The sequence below is a fragment of the Suncus etruscus genome, chromosome 16, assembly GCF_024139225.1.
Source record: "Suncus etruscus isolate mSunEtr1 chromosome 16, mSunEtr1.pri.cur, whole genome shotgun sequence".
Classification (NCBI taxonomy): domain Eukaryota; kingdom Metazoa; phylum Chordata; class Mammalia; order Eulipotyphla; family Soricidae; genus Suncus; species Suncus etruscus.
Genome location: NC_064863.1, coordinates 21,801,978 through 21,816,382, shown reverse-complemented (window position 1 = coordinate 21,816,382; position 14,405 = coordinate 21,801,978). Strand labels below are relative to the sequence as shown.

At 47.4% G+C, this 14,405-nt stretch overlaps 1 protein-coding gene across 2 annotated transcripts; it reads right to left on the bottom strand.

Annotated features, from left to right (window-relative positions):
• Nucleotides 1–388: 388 nt before the first annotated feature.
• On the bottom strand, nucleotides 389–12,535 carry SMIM20 (small integral membrane protein 20). Of its 2 annotated transcripts, none has more exons than XM_049790004.1 (3): nucleotides 12,312–12,535; nucleotides 1,985–2,041; nucleotides 389–1,057 (listed from the first exon to the last, which is right to left on the bottom strand). In XM_049790004.1, the coding sequence occupies exons 1-3, from the start codon at nucleotides 12,418–12,420 to the stop codon at nucleotides 1,020–1,022; spliced, it is 204 nt and encodes a 67-aa protein (XP_049645961.1). In that variant the 5' UTR covers nucleotides 12,421–12,535; the 3' UTR covers nucleotides 389–1,019. The 2 variants fall into 2 exon arrangements, with proteins under 2 accessions (XP_049645961.1, XP_049645960.1); XM_049790003.1 differs by lacking the exon at nucleotides 389–1,057 and adding an exon at nucleotides 1,396–1,511.
• Nucleotides 12,536–14,405: the final 1,870 nt, after the last annotated feature.

Here is a 14,405-nt window from a genome sequence, read left to right as displayed (position 1 = left end):
GCCCCTCCAGAGGTGATTCTGAACACCTCCAGGTGTGGCCTCAAAAAACAAAATATAATAAAAAGGTCTGTTGAGGCAAGAGTGATAGTAAAGCAGGTATGGCAATTCTCTGCCCACATATGACCTGGATTTAATTTTTGGCAACCCATATGGTCCCCTGAGCACAGCCAAGAGTGACTCACGGAGTAACCTAAGAGCATCGCCAGATATAGCCCCCAAATAAACAAAATAATAAAATGGTTTGTTTACAAACCACCAAGGATTGAGTCAAGATAGTCAAATCAGACTTCTTGGTCCAATTTAATGAGTTCATTAAAAAAAAAAAAAAAAAAAGAATGTTAGTCCCCCTCAAAAACAAAACAAAAGAAAAACACAAGAAACCACACAGCAGAGTGAAAGTATAATTTTAATGCACACAATTCCGGTGAGAAGTTCATTTTGATTTTGACTCTGCATACACCACCATCAACTTCAACCCACATCTTATCTACTTTCCGACTTGCAGTAAAGCACTTCAATGAGACAGTTTAGCCGAACTGTTTATTCTTAAAAGGTGCAATGTACTTATCCTCAGAGTATTATTCATGTTCACATTTCAAAGAGCCCTGTGAGGAGACTCAGCTTGGGGATTCCTGAAGAAAATTTCCTATTTCAAAGACAGGCGAACGATAGACTTGGATCTCCCCAAGACTGCTAGTTGTGCGTCTCCACGTTGCAGCCTGGGCTGGGTGGGCAGAAAAGATGGGATAGTGAGTAGGTCTCCTGCAAAGCCAGCATGTCGGAGCGAATCATTTGGGGGAAGTCACTGAATCAAGAAACTGCTCCTACCGGCTTGATGGGTTATAAGGAAGGGAAGCAGGAACAGATTAATCCTAGGGCACAGGATATTTATCCAGGGCATTCTCGTTTTCTTCTTGTGCCGCTTCCCTTGAGTGAGGTCAGTGGCATCTTTGACGCAGAATGAAAAGCACAAATGGAAGAAGCAAAATGCCTTCTTGCACAATGTGCTGACATCCTCCTCACTTCCTGCCAAATGGATCGGACCACACTTTCAACCCTAGAGAAAGAAAGAAACTGGAGGCAGAACTGGGGCTTGTTTTAAAACTTCCCACCATCCCCCAGATAAGCGTAGTAGCATTAGCATCACGAGTGAGGTGGGCAATTGACCTGGGTCTGAGACAGTACAGGCTAACTGTGGGGATGCAGGAATTGAGCCACTGGGGAAGCAACAGTGGTGTGAGTACCTTCAAAAAAATTAGCGAGCTCCTAACAGGAAGTTAAGTATCTGACTTAGGCAAATCAATTTTAAAAAATAATAAAGGGGGCTGGGAAAATAGCACAGCGGTAAGACATTTGCCTTGCATAAGGCCAATCCGGGACAGACCCAGATTCAATCCCCAGCATCCCTTATGGTCCCCCGAGCCTGCCAGGAGCAATTTCTGAGAACGCCGGCTATGGCCCAAAAACCAAAATGATGATGATGATGATGATGATAATAATAATAAAGTCTGCTGCAAATGATACAAGTTTTAATTAATAAGCCTAGAAACTTGTCCTTCTTGGCCAACATGGATCATCTGAAAGAAACAAAGCATTCCATCAGAAAGGTAACTTTTGGGCTTTTGAAAAAAGCAGAATCCCGTCATCAATTAAAATGGCTCAGAGGCACTCAGTACTTTCCCATGAGGGGAGCATTTAAATAGGTGCCTGGAAAATCAGTCTGCAAAATAGCAATTCAACACTTCATATTTAATTGCACACTTGTTACATGTTTATGCCTACTTATCGAATGCAAAAGAGGAACCTGCAAACTCAAACTCGCAGGAAAAGATTCTGTGGTGAAATACTGAAACGAAGTCTGGGGTGGAACTTTGCAAATGGCAAAGGCCATGACATCGAACAGCAGCCTTACAACCTGACCTCTAAGCAAAGCCACTTTCTCTCAAGCCTGCATGAATGAGATTTGGTGTGGACTTGTAAGTACCTGGTGGTTGCACATCTTCTTGAATAATTCCAGCTCGGTTGATAGCTTGTTCCTTCTCTGAAAAACACACAGGGAAAAAAAAAGCTCTTTATTCTTCAGCAGGGGGGTAAGCAGGGGTGGTAGAATCTTTGTATTTACCTGGCAGGGGACTACTGGAAAGCCAGGGGAACCACCTGAGCCAAACTAACTCCCAACCCTCTTGGATGTGGAAGCGAGGGCCCATGAAGTAGAATGGCTGGGTAATTTTGAGAAGAGAGGCAGCCAGATTGTCACAGAAAAGCGTATGACTCGCATCACTTCTTGGTGAGCTCAGCATTTTGGAAAAGCAGCAAAACAAGAGAAAAAGAAAAACGGTTTCTCAAAGTATGGGTGGGCGTGATTTTGTGAGGGGAAGTACAATTGTCGTGGCTTTCCTTGCCACGGAGGAGCAAGTACAATGGAACAAGAGAACGATGTTGTTTCTATATCTGAAATGCACTCCACTGCAGGACCAGACCCAGAGTGAAAGCTGCTATGTTTTTGATAGGAAATAGAGCAGAAAATTAATCTTTGGGTGGGTGGCTTCGGTTTGGATAATTGAAGCTTCCCTAATTGATTGCAGGTGCTGTGCCAATTAGCAAGCACGAGTTGGCTCCAACAGCTTGCGCTGGGGCCATGCCCAACAGGCAGGGCCGAGAGAGGGAAATGGGGCTTTTTCCTTCTGTGGGCTTTGAGTATGAGGACACAGCTCTCCAAGAAGCTGAGAATAACAGCCAAGGTCTGTGAGAACAAGGGCTGAGTATTTTACGTGTCCTGACAACTAATGGCAGCTTCTCCAGGGGAAAGACTTGGAGCCAGAGGATGTTTACTTCGAAATTACAGTCATTGGATGTCTCGTAATCAATCCAGCAGTGTTCCTTTAAATCCACATTTAGCTCTTAGTTCATACTAGGCTTTGCTCTTAACTCAGGACTCTGGAGTCGCAGAAACTTGCACCAGCATAAAGTTACAAGAAATGTGTGTGTATGTGTGTTTTGGGGGAGGAGGAATGTTGCCAAATCAGAGACACCTTCAATTCGATGCTCCTGGGGCACCTGGACAGGAAGTCAATCCTAAGTGACCGACCAGATAAATTTGCCAAGGCTAAATTTTGCCTTGGCAAATAAAACAGTGGGGCAACAGGGATTACATGCATCCTGGAGCCCAACTGAACCAGAGAAGTCAGAGCATAATCAAGACCACCGGGCTGAGCTATTCTGAGCTTCAGGGAAAAGGAGCCAGTGAAAGACAACCAAAGGGCAGGGGAGGGGGAACCTAGGCATGACAGAACCTAGGACAGAACTTTTCTCCCCATCTTGGATGGCTGAGCGTGTGCCTCTCAGGTGTCAGGCCAATTCCAAGCACATCTCACTTTGTAGGATGTTGAGTCACTGGAGGGCTGAGCCTGACTTCACTCTCACTGCGGGTCAAAACATGGACAGTCTCAAGCAGGTCACCAGCCATCATCACACAACTTGCAGAAGCTGATGGCCTGACCCAGACCTGAAAAGTCCATACTCAAAGACAGAGGACGTTTTAAAGACCTATGGGAGGAGTGTGTGTGTGAGTGTGTGTGTGTGGGGGGTGTTTATGGATATGTGTGTGCGCACACATGTTGGGAACTCTGGCTGGGGGCTGGCAGAAAGGCGTGGATTCAATCTCTGGCACCAAAAAGTCAGACAAATCAGAATATCCAGAAAGCATTCTATTCTGGTGCCAGATGTAAGGAACTCATACATCCTGGAGTACCTGGCACATTCACCAGAAGGCATATACTGCAAGGCCAAAACTGCAGGCAGTGGGCCTGGTGTGAAAGGCAAGTGACTCTGGGGGACAAGGAGAGGGATGAAACTGCTCAGATCTCGGGATGTGAGCAGGGCTGAGGGAAGAGAGCAAAATCTCTGTCTTCCCACTTTCTTGCTAACTGCTAATGAGGTTGGAGAGAGGCTGGGGACTTATTTAAATAGACCATAATCTCTTTATAATCCTATCCTTATGTAACTACCTATTTTCTGGGTGGAGGGGGGCTGGCTTGGACAGGCAGTATAACTGATCTTTGGAGCCAGTCCCCATTCAATGATAACGGGGTCTATTAACATCCTATCTACAACCATCATCCCCATTAATCCATTCATGCTTTATAAATACTCTAAGCCAAAGCCGTCGTAGATAAATTCATGATAGGGCACAAAGATGCTTTATTTGTGAGTGTGGAATACAGAAAGAAGCTGGAAAGAAAACCCACGGGGTGCTCTGGACTCAGCGGTACATCTTGATGAGGCTGACAGCGGCCTTCGATTTTGCCATCATTAGGGAAATAGCAAATGTCTATAAACCTCAGGAAAAGGGCAACGGAGAAGTCAGGGTTTAACTTGGGGAACAAATCAGGCTATGCTAATTACTGCCTTTTTCTGAGGGGGGCCTGTTTCTTGCAGGGGAGAAATGATTCAGACACAGCGCTGTGTGCCGTAGGCCTGGCTGGGGTGTGTGTATGTCTGTGTGTGTATGTGTGGCAGGGGGAGGGAAGTACTCCGGACTCTCAGCCAGCCCGACTCTGCCCCCTGGTGCTAAGGCAGTGGTGAGATTTGTCGTTTTAATTGAGGACTGTTATCTGGGGTTAAGGGGCCAAGATACATCATTAAAACGGGTAACAGCAGGCAGACAGTGCATTTTTCTCCAGTGGAGGAAGAATCCACTAAGAATGTTGACGTCCCCATAAAGGAAAGCACAGCCCAAGAGCCAGTGGCTGCCTGAGACCTGCGGTGTGGCTTGGTCCTTGGCTGAACACTCACAGCACCACAAAGAGACACACTGGAGCCAAGAGTTGGTCCCTGGAGGTTTGGTTGTTAGAGTCCTAATCCCCAGGACAGTCCATGGAACTATAGGTTAAAGCCACATATACAGGGGATCACAGCACAAAAATCGGGAGCCAACCAGCAGGAAAGGGAGAAGACATAGGAAGGAAAAGATAGGCACAAGGTTGACAAACAGCTTCCAACTTTTAACACCCATAAACCACAGCCTGCCCTGCACACCAGGATCCACACACACCCCTACCCCAGCCTGCAGACTAGTGGTTCCCTCTCAGCCTTTCTCCGTGTGGGCACTGCAGTAGTAGTCAGTGGTTTCAAGAAGACCATGCATGGCACTGGGGGAAGATGGGGCAGAGCTGGTCTCTGTAGAATTTGACTGTAAAGCCCTGCTTAGTAGGACCACCACTCCAGGACACCACAGCCCACTGCAGGCCCAATCTCTGGTCAAAGACTCTCTGAGATAGAAGCAAACCCTGGCCTGAGGTCACTGGAATGGTAACATCAAGAGATGGCCTGTAAGGATGACATGGGGGAAACTACAGTTGCCTGGAAGTGTGGGGGAAAGCAAACCCCAGTGTTCTCTTTCAAGAGTGATGGCTCATTTAAGAACGAAGGCTTGGATGCAGAATGACAGCTGAGATTTTGAAAGGTAAGAACAGACATATACATGAACTCACAATGTCACACACACACAGGGAGGGAGAGAAGGCAGGTGAGGTGAGGTGTTAATAACTGGTAAATAAAAAGATAGGTGTACAGAAGTGTATGACTCTTCATCTTTTCTATTGATTGCTTTTAGTTTTTAATAACAAAATGTACAACCCCTCTCCCAAGAAGCACAGTCCACCACATCCAATGGTTCTGTGACATTACTCTGCTGTATCTTAAACTGCAGGAGGGACTTTCCCAGCACTCCAGTTTGCTGCTCTCACTGAGATGCGTCTGTAATGACCTGTCTCCAAAGCCATCAAGCAGATGGGTATGGGGGAGGGGGGGGTCGGGTGATATCAAGTGGTCACGGCAGGCAGGCTCCCCCAAACATTGCCAACACCAGAGTCCTTGCCAGAATATTGAACACAGGGAGCCTGCTCACGCTGGGCCTTCCACAGTGGGTCCCAAGTCCAAGGATTTGGAGTGAAAGCAAGAGAATGCTTTGCCATGGGCTAAAAAACGCATTCCCCCAACAAGTGCTTTCTTAGTTTCTTCTAATCCAGTTCCAACTCCACACAACACACTTTCCACTGGGGCAACACAGAAAGAGGAATAGGAGCTAAAACAAAAGGGTGACCTCCTCCCAGCACCTCCAGGAGAAACTAGAGGCCAGAAGAGAGAGTCTTCACACAGGGCAGTGGACAAGGTCAAGCATGAGGTCCAGAGTCCACTCAGCAACTAACAGGCTAAGTGATCTTGGCTAAGTCCTCTAGGGGAGAGGACTGATCCAGCTCTGGACTTCTGGAAAAATCCTAATGCCAGGCCTCTCTGCCCTTCGTACCGTGACCCACGCACAGAAAATGAGTCTGCTCGCTCCGGTTTGCCAGGCTGGCCCAAGACATATGCTATTTTTAAAAAGCCAGATTCGGAATCCTGTTCGCTCCAACACACAAAGACAGATTGGGCTTCAAGTCACAGCACCTGTACGCCTCCCAATTCGTGAGCCCCGCTGTTCCAAAAGGATGAGAACTGAAAAAGCAACATCTGGGATTCTCTCCAGGAGCCCGCACGAGCATCCCCAACCTTGGGGCTTTGCATAGATAAGCGCTGCTGACCATTCCAGCCACACTGTGCTGCTGGGCTCAGAGCTGACCTTGGGCTCCACAGAACACACACAGTCCAGCCTGACCAAGGGAGGCAACAAATGAGTTACAGGTCAGACCAGGGAGAATGTCAAAAGGAAATGGAATGAGGCAGTCTCAAGATAGTGGCGGGTCTGCTTGTAATAAAGCACAGAAGACAGAGACGGAGAGAAAGTTTAGCACGCAAGGCACTTGCCTTGCATGCAGGTGACCCATGTTTGATCCTCAGAGTCGCCTATGATCCCCTAAGAAGAGACCTGGCATAGCAGGGGATGGCCCCCAAAGCAAGACAAACCAGAAGGCACAGGAACATTCATGGGCTTTATTTCACCAAGCAGCCTTCATTGTCATCTTTTTGCCTGCTATTGTGAGGTCAATTCCAGAGGTGCTGGAAACCTCTGCTTGGTCCTTCTCTGGCATCTATCTCTGGACTGGCCCAGTTGAAGAATTTACCAGTCTTAACACCCAGACTCCTCTCTTGCCACCTGAGGAGTAACTTGTACTTGTGACTGTATAGGCTCTGGGCTTCTGCTTAGTACCCCTGGAAACTGGGAAATCTAAGTGTGTGATGGAAGGTCAGAAGAGGAAGCCCTAGAAAGAGGCTAAAAGGGGTGGCTGAAAATGAAGAACAGAGTCAGAGTTGCTGTGGGGGACTCAGGCACTGAAGGAGAAAGGGGGCTGGGGGGCATGGCCATAGATCGTGTCTCTCAGTCACAGATCACCTGCTATCCTGGGCCTCCACCAGAGGACAGCAGTCAGGCCAGCCCTGCCCTGACTGCCTTCCCACCAGCAAACTGGCACCAACGTCCTTCCCTGCCATGCCACTTCTCATGAGGTGTGCTTTGGGGAGGGATTCTGTACTGAGTCCTCTCCAATGCAATTCTTGTCTGCCCTGAGGGCCTTCTAATCTCCCAAGAGGGGCTTTTTTTTCCAACTCTGTTCCCATGGTGGTTATGTGGCACCAAAATCCAACTCAGTTCCGGGCTGGAACATCTCTCAGAGGCACCTAAAACCATCGATGCATGGAATTAACCTGTCCTCTCACCCACGAAGCAACTCCTTCTTGTATTTTTCCCCAAGTGACAAAGAGGAAGAAGAGCCGAAGCACAGGAGGCAGAACCTAGCATAAAGCCCTATAATGTCTTCTTCTTTTTTGGTTTTTGGGCCAACCCAGTGATGCTCAGGGCTTACTCGAGTTCAGCAATCATTCCTGGCGGGGCATGAGGATGCCAGAGATCAAATCTGTGTCAGCTGCAAGCAAGACAAACACACTAACAGCTGTGCTATTGCTCTGGCCCCTGGACTCTACTTCTTAAACATTGCTCCCCAATTCAGTCCTGGTCTGCAGTTAAGGAACTGGAGACTACTAAGGACTACTAGTTGGGGAGTCTCCTTTCCGCTGGAAGGGCAGCTTCATGTCTCCCTCTCCTCCCATTTCTGCATTGCTGGGGATTGAGCCTGGCGCCTCACACAGGCCTGGCAGTTGCTCTACCACCAAGCAACATCCTTGCCCCATTAGCTTTTCCCATAGGTCCAGGAGGCCTTGTAAAGTGAAGCTGAAAGCTCCTGAAAGCTACTTCAATGACCCTCCAAGCTGCACTCTGTGGAGGCAGAGGCTTAGAGAGCTATTTTCGTCGAGGAAGCGAGATGATCCAACTCAAAGAACAAACGGCACCACAATAGACTTTTCAAATGCCAAGAAAGACCTGGAGTGCTATGTATGATTTCTGCCAAACGAGAAAGGAGTCCTCCCCTCACAAATTCCCACCAAGATAGATTAACAGATGTATTTCAGAATGAAGAAAATGGCAACTAGAAAAGGAGGCAGATGAAAGAAGGATCGGAGGAAGGAACACAGGTGAGAGACTGTATAAGACGTGGAGGCAGCCAGTGATGAGGGGAGCAAAGAACCCCGAGCAGGATGAAGCAATACTTTCAAGCCAGTAGGAGACGCTCCCCATTGTATGGACCGTATCTTTTCAAAAGAGGTAAAGATATTGACTTAACTTTCAACAATGACCACAGAAGAATTCCAGAAGGTAAAATTTTCAGTCGAGTAAAGGGAGTGAAAAATAATGAGGCCCAAAAGGCAGATAAGGAAGAGAAGAAAACACCAAAGATCAGGAATACCGTGAATGTATTAATAAGCATATGAAGGGAAAAAAATCAATTCCACAGATAAAAGACTAGTAGAATGGTAATTTTTGTGGTTGTTTTGTTTGAGGACCACACCTGGCCATACTCAGGGCCTACTCCTGACTCTGTGCTCAAGGCTCTCTCCTGGCAGGGCTTTGGGGCCATATGTTCCAGGGATGGAACCTAGGTGGGCCACATGTGAGGTAAGTGCCTTAACCACTGTACTGTCTCTCTGGCCCCTAGAATGAACTTAAAATATTTTTGTTTTTACTTTTATGCCATACCTGGCAGTACTCAGGACTTACTCCTAGCAGGCTGGGATGGTGGTGGTGGTGGTGTGTCAATATAGAGTGCCAGGGATTGATAATGGAGTCCTAGGGACCAAACCTGAGTCAGCTGAATACAAGGCAAGCACACAACCTGCTGTAATAAGGCTCCAGCCCATAGATTATCCATTTCAAAGTCCAGCTAAGGCTCAGGTGCTTGGCTCCAAGTTGAATCCTCAGACCACAGCAAGCCCCCACCCCAACATTGCCAAATGTTGCCCCAGTGGTCTCTAAGTGCCACAGAGGACAAACACTGTGACATTGGGATCAAGCACTGCAGAATCAGGCCCATAATGCTGGGCTACAGCATTTCAGGGCAGCCTTCCCCTCCATCCATCATACACCTCTGAGGGGTGGTCCCTATGAAAAAAATAATTAACAATTGTGGCTGGTTATGAAACTTAAGGCAAATAAAAGCTAAGTATGAGGATAGATATGCCAGGAAAATACTAACAAAAGAATAATATAATCTATATTATATATATTAGTGATCCTTACATAATGAGTACCTTATTATAACCCTCCAGGTTACTGTTAAAGAGAACCTTTTTATAATACCTTTTTATAACCATCCCCCCCCAGATAATTCTAGGGGACCTGGTCTATATAGTTCAGTGGAAGAGTAAAAACCTTATATGTGAGAAGTTTGATCCCCAACCAAAAAAGTCACAAAGATCAGAGTATTTTAGTTCTGTTACTTAATTAGATGCTCAAGATATCTAAATAACAGAAAGAAGAAAGCTAATCTGGAATCAACATAAAGAACTCTTTACCCAAAGACGAGAAAGGCACATCGTTCTACATAGGGGAATTATTTGCAAAAACTGACCTATTTTAAGTCACAAAGCATGTCATGGGGCACATCAGCAGATCCAAACAACAGAGCCTGGGAGGTGGTTCAGGAGAGACCACATGCCTTACAGGAGTGAAGCCCTCGATTCGACCCCTTGCACCAACAGCAGCAGCAGCAGCACTACCAAAAATATAACTGCACTGCAGCTCCCACAGGGTTGATATGAGAATTAAATGGGTCTATAGATACAAAATGCTTAGAAGAGCGCCAGAGATTTCAACCTTTTAGTATCCATGTTTGAAAAATTGAGGTATTCTGGTAAGAGCTGGCCACATGATTTAGAATGGAACCAGAGAGTGGGTGGCTTGGGATGGTGTTGCTGCATGAACTAAGCATTTACCAACTAGTCTCCCTCTGGGACTGCTGGGTTATAGGCACAAGGCCACCCTTCTGGTTATCTGGTCCTTTACAGGGGTTTTCAGCCTTGGAAGGGAATCACACCAGGGACTTTGTGTGATGCCCTGGGCATCACACAAAGCTGGCAGCACCCTGGCCTCTCCCTAACAGGATCCCAAGAACAAATTCAACTTCTCCTCCATTCACAGCGACAAGTATCTCCAGCTGAAAAGCAATGGAGCCCAGCCGAGAGGCTCTAGTCTTTATTTCTGGGATGACACTTTTCTAGTGGAATTCAAAATAAACCCCTTCTGCCACCTCCACTCACACACACACACACACACACACCCAGTAAAGTACTCTGGAGCAAGGATCAGAGAGGGCAGATGGGATCCTGCGACTCTCCCAGTGGACCATGGAGATCTTAAGACGTAAGAGGGACAGACACCGTTTCCATCCTGGCTGATAGACAGAAGCTACAGGGGAATCTGAGTGTGCACAGAAAACGCTCTGTCTCCTGAAACCCGATGTTATCATATTTGTAAGAGGCAAAGAGCATTTACTCTGAGCCTTTGCCTTCCGGACCGCCCAGCTCTTAGCCTGCCACTAATATTCTCCAGGGGACAGGGCTGGCCCTTCTCCATCTTCAAGATGATGCTGGTTTCCTGGAGGACAAAATGAGCCTCTAATGCCTAATATTTTCTCTCTGACAGATGGTTTCAGATGTATCAAAGTGCTAACCCTTGGTGAAGTATAGGTCTCAGGGAAGGAGAATTTGGCTTTGAGAATGATCGGGCTTGAATGATTAAGGAAGAAATCACTCCCCAGATATTCACCAGTGTTCTGTGAGCAACCAGATTGAAATAAAGGAAGAGAGTGAAATCCAAAAAGAAAAAAAAATAAAGAAGAAAAGAGGAAGAACTGAAACTAACCACTGGTTAGCTCGAAAACATTTTCACTCAAGATACTGGTGGGCATAGAAAAGAGGGCAATAAAAACCACCTTCAAGAGGCCATAAAGATAGTATAGTGGGTAGAGCTCTTGTCTTGCACCAGGCCCACCCTGGGTCCATCCCCAGCATTCCAAATGGTCCCCTGAGCACTGCAAGGAATCACTCCTGAGCGCAGAACCGAGAGTAACTAACTGATCATCGCAGGGCCTGGTTCCCAAAACAAAAAAGCACCTTCAAGCTCAGATGGGATATAAATGCTCATGATTGCAACTTCTCACTTAAGACCCAAATGGCTGCTCTGTGAGCCAAGAAGGTGGGTTGGACTTTCTGCTCTGCCTCTCTACTGGTGTGTGTGTGTGTGTGTGTCTGTGTGTGTGTGTGTGTGTGTGTGTGTGTGTGTGTGTGTGTGGACTTTCTGCTCTGCCTCTCTACTGGGGTGTGTGTGTGTGTGTGTGTGTGTGTGTGTGTGTGTGTGTGGACTTTCTGCTCTGCCTCTCTACTGGTGTGTGTGTGTGTGTGTGTGTGTGTGTGTGTGTGTGTGTGTGTCCTGGGCATGTGCTATACACAGCCTCGGTCTTGCCATCTGTAAAACGGGTGATGGCATCGTCTCCCGAGTGCCTCTCTACTGGTGTGTGTGTGTGTGTGTGTGTGTGTGGTGTGTGTGTGTGTGTGTGTGTCCTGGGCATGTGCTATACACAGCCTCGGTCTTGCCATCTGTAAAACGGGTGATGGCATCGTCTCCCGAGTGCCACTTCAACGCCAATTCAGTCGAGGCCGACGCACAAGCAGCGTTCGGGGCATGCAGATGCCCATGAAGGTGCACTGAGCGTCGACCAGGCCTCGGTGCACGCGCTCCTTGTACTATCCCCTCTGGACCTCCATGGAGACCCGAAGAATTTTCTTTTAACTATTCCTCCAAAAAAGCTCTTTCTCGAGGAGCATGCAGGAGGCTCGGGAGTCATTCTTTCCGCGGTCCTACGACGGATGCACCCCGATTCAAAAAGAGCTTTCCGTGGCTCCCCGGAGGCCTGGGCGCCAGGCTGAAATAGAAAAGCCTTGGTCGGGGTCAAAGGTCCCGGGTGGGGTCAAAGGTCACTCACTGTACTCCTCCGGCAGCATTAGGGGCCGGAAGTAGATGGGGTAGAAGGCGGCACCGACCACACCGATGAAACCGCCGAAAATGAGCACCGTCCGCAGATTCCGGGACATGGCGCCGGTTCAGTTCGGTTCGGTTCGGTTCGGGGAGGGTGACCAGACCCGCCGCGAAACCCTCACACGCCGAATCTCAGTTCCCCCGCCGGCCGGGTTTGTGACCCCGCTCGGAAGAGGCAGGACGGCTTCTGCTTCCGGGTCTCAGGGGTGGAGTTACGTGTGGGGGTGGAGCCAGGGGCGAGGCCTGTGATTGGGCGGGGTTAGCTGTGTGGGCGTGGCCAGCGACAGAGCCCGCCTCCCATTCCCGCGGCCTAGCCCCGCCCTCGGCGCCTGCAGATTCCCAGCGGTGATTTGTAGATGACACTTGGGTCTTGCTTCTCTCTCATCCCCTGGGGCTTGGATTGCTAGCGTCTGTCTACAAAGGAAGAGGGGCACCTCTGTGCTTATTAGCCTACCTAGCTCGGCCCCTTTTACCAGTGAAGACAACTGGGGTGATCTTCACCCCCAGTTTCTTGGGCCCTCTGATGGAATTGCAGAGTATGGGGCAGTTGTTCTCACTAGGAATAACTTCCAGGGGGATTGGGAAAGCGGGAACTCAGGGGCTTGTACCAATCTATATAATTTAATGTATGGTATAAAAAATATAATATTTTAATAATAAATATATTTTATATATCATATATCATATAGAACCAATATAATATAGTGCCAATATAAATTTTTTATATATAATAAATCATATATAATATAGACCAATATATGTGATATATTTTATATATATATATAATATAGTATAATACTATCCTGGGAAGAAAATTGTTTCAACATCCAAGGAGAAGGTAGTTTGTGTTTGTTTTTTTTACTTGGTCTTTCCATGCCTTCCTCCTCCCTCCACCTTTTGCAGTATGTGGCAAATAAGGGTGGAACTCAGCACAAGATCCAGAGCTAATAATGGTCAGCTTAGGGGGCATTGGGACTCTGCAGTATTACTTGGGTGGGGGTCATTGTGAACAACATCTAGTTCCTCTTCCTGTCATGTCCACCATTTCATGGTCTCTGCTTCTCTAAGACCAGTGCCCAGATACTAGTAACTAAGACCGATATTCCTCGGTCTTTCCCTCAATCCTTTCTGAATAAGAAGGATACCAGCTGCTCCAGGGCTGGGAAGCAATGAGGATATATTTATCTTGACCTGGCAGCATTATTTAGCCCAGGAAAGATATATGATCTTTCAAAAATGGTGTCGAGGGCACACATTTTCTCTTTGTAGTGTTGCAGTTGAATCAAACTACCATCTACCTCTGGGGTTCCTGAAACACATAAATCAGTTGTTCGATCTCCCCGCAGATTTATGGACTATCTGCCTTGCCCCCAAACACCACACAGAGTGCTACCAGAGACACAAAAATGAGTAAGATATGACCCCTGCTCTCCAGGAGTCTGCCGTGTGGATAAAGAGACAGGAGATATACACGAAGAGGGACCGAATGATCTGATGTAGCTCATTGCCAGTGAGGAATATGGTCCCGCTGGCTACACAGACTTTCAGAACGGAGTGATGGATGGCTACCGGGCCAGGTAGCTGCTCCTCAGGCCCTCACTGGAGCTTGTTAGGGTGAGGACAGAAAGACTTCTACAGAAAGATGCTCTGAATCCTGCTTTATATCATGTGATGTCAGACACCCAAGTGGAAGGCACATTGTTATTTTGGCATCCATTTTACTTCTTTCAATTAATAGTAACCTGAATTTCTTTTGGAGAACCATTCTTCTCTCATGCTCAGACAACCCCAATTCTGTGAGTTCAGTATATACAGCCCAACCAAGATCAGTTTTCCCCTGAACTCCAGCCTCATTCTCAGTGTCGCTGCATCCATCTAGCCACCTGACCCAAGTGGAACTAGCCATAGTCTATCCCAACCATCGGAAAGCTACATTTGAACTGAAGGGAAGGAGACTATAGTTACCAAGGCTCGAGATACAGCATGAAGACACTGTGACAGAAGGTGAGATCAGAGATGGAGAGACATCAATTCTGATGTT

Excerpts from the sequence above, each read along its gene's own strand:
- SMIM20 (XM_049790003.1), bottom strand. The coding sequence starts at position 12,420 with ATGTCCCGGAATCTGCGGACGGTGCTCATTTTCGGCGGTTTCATCGGT. Across the intron at positions 2,042-12,311 it reads AATGCTGCCGGAGGAGTACA|AGAAGGAACAAGCTATCAAC; the intron begins GTGAGTGACCTT and ends TGTGTTTTTCAG. Across the intron at positions 1,512-1,984 it reads AGAAGATGTGCAACCACCAG|CAGACTTTATTATTATTATC; the intron begins GTACTTACAAGT and ends TATCATTTGCAG.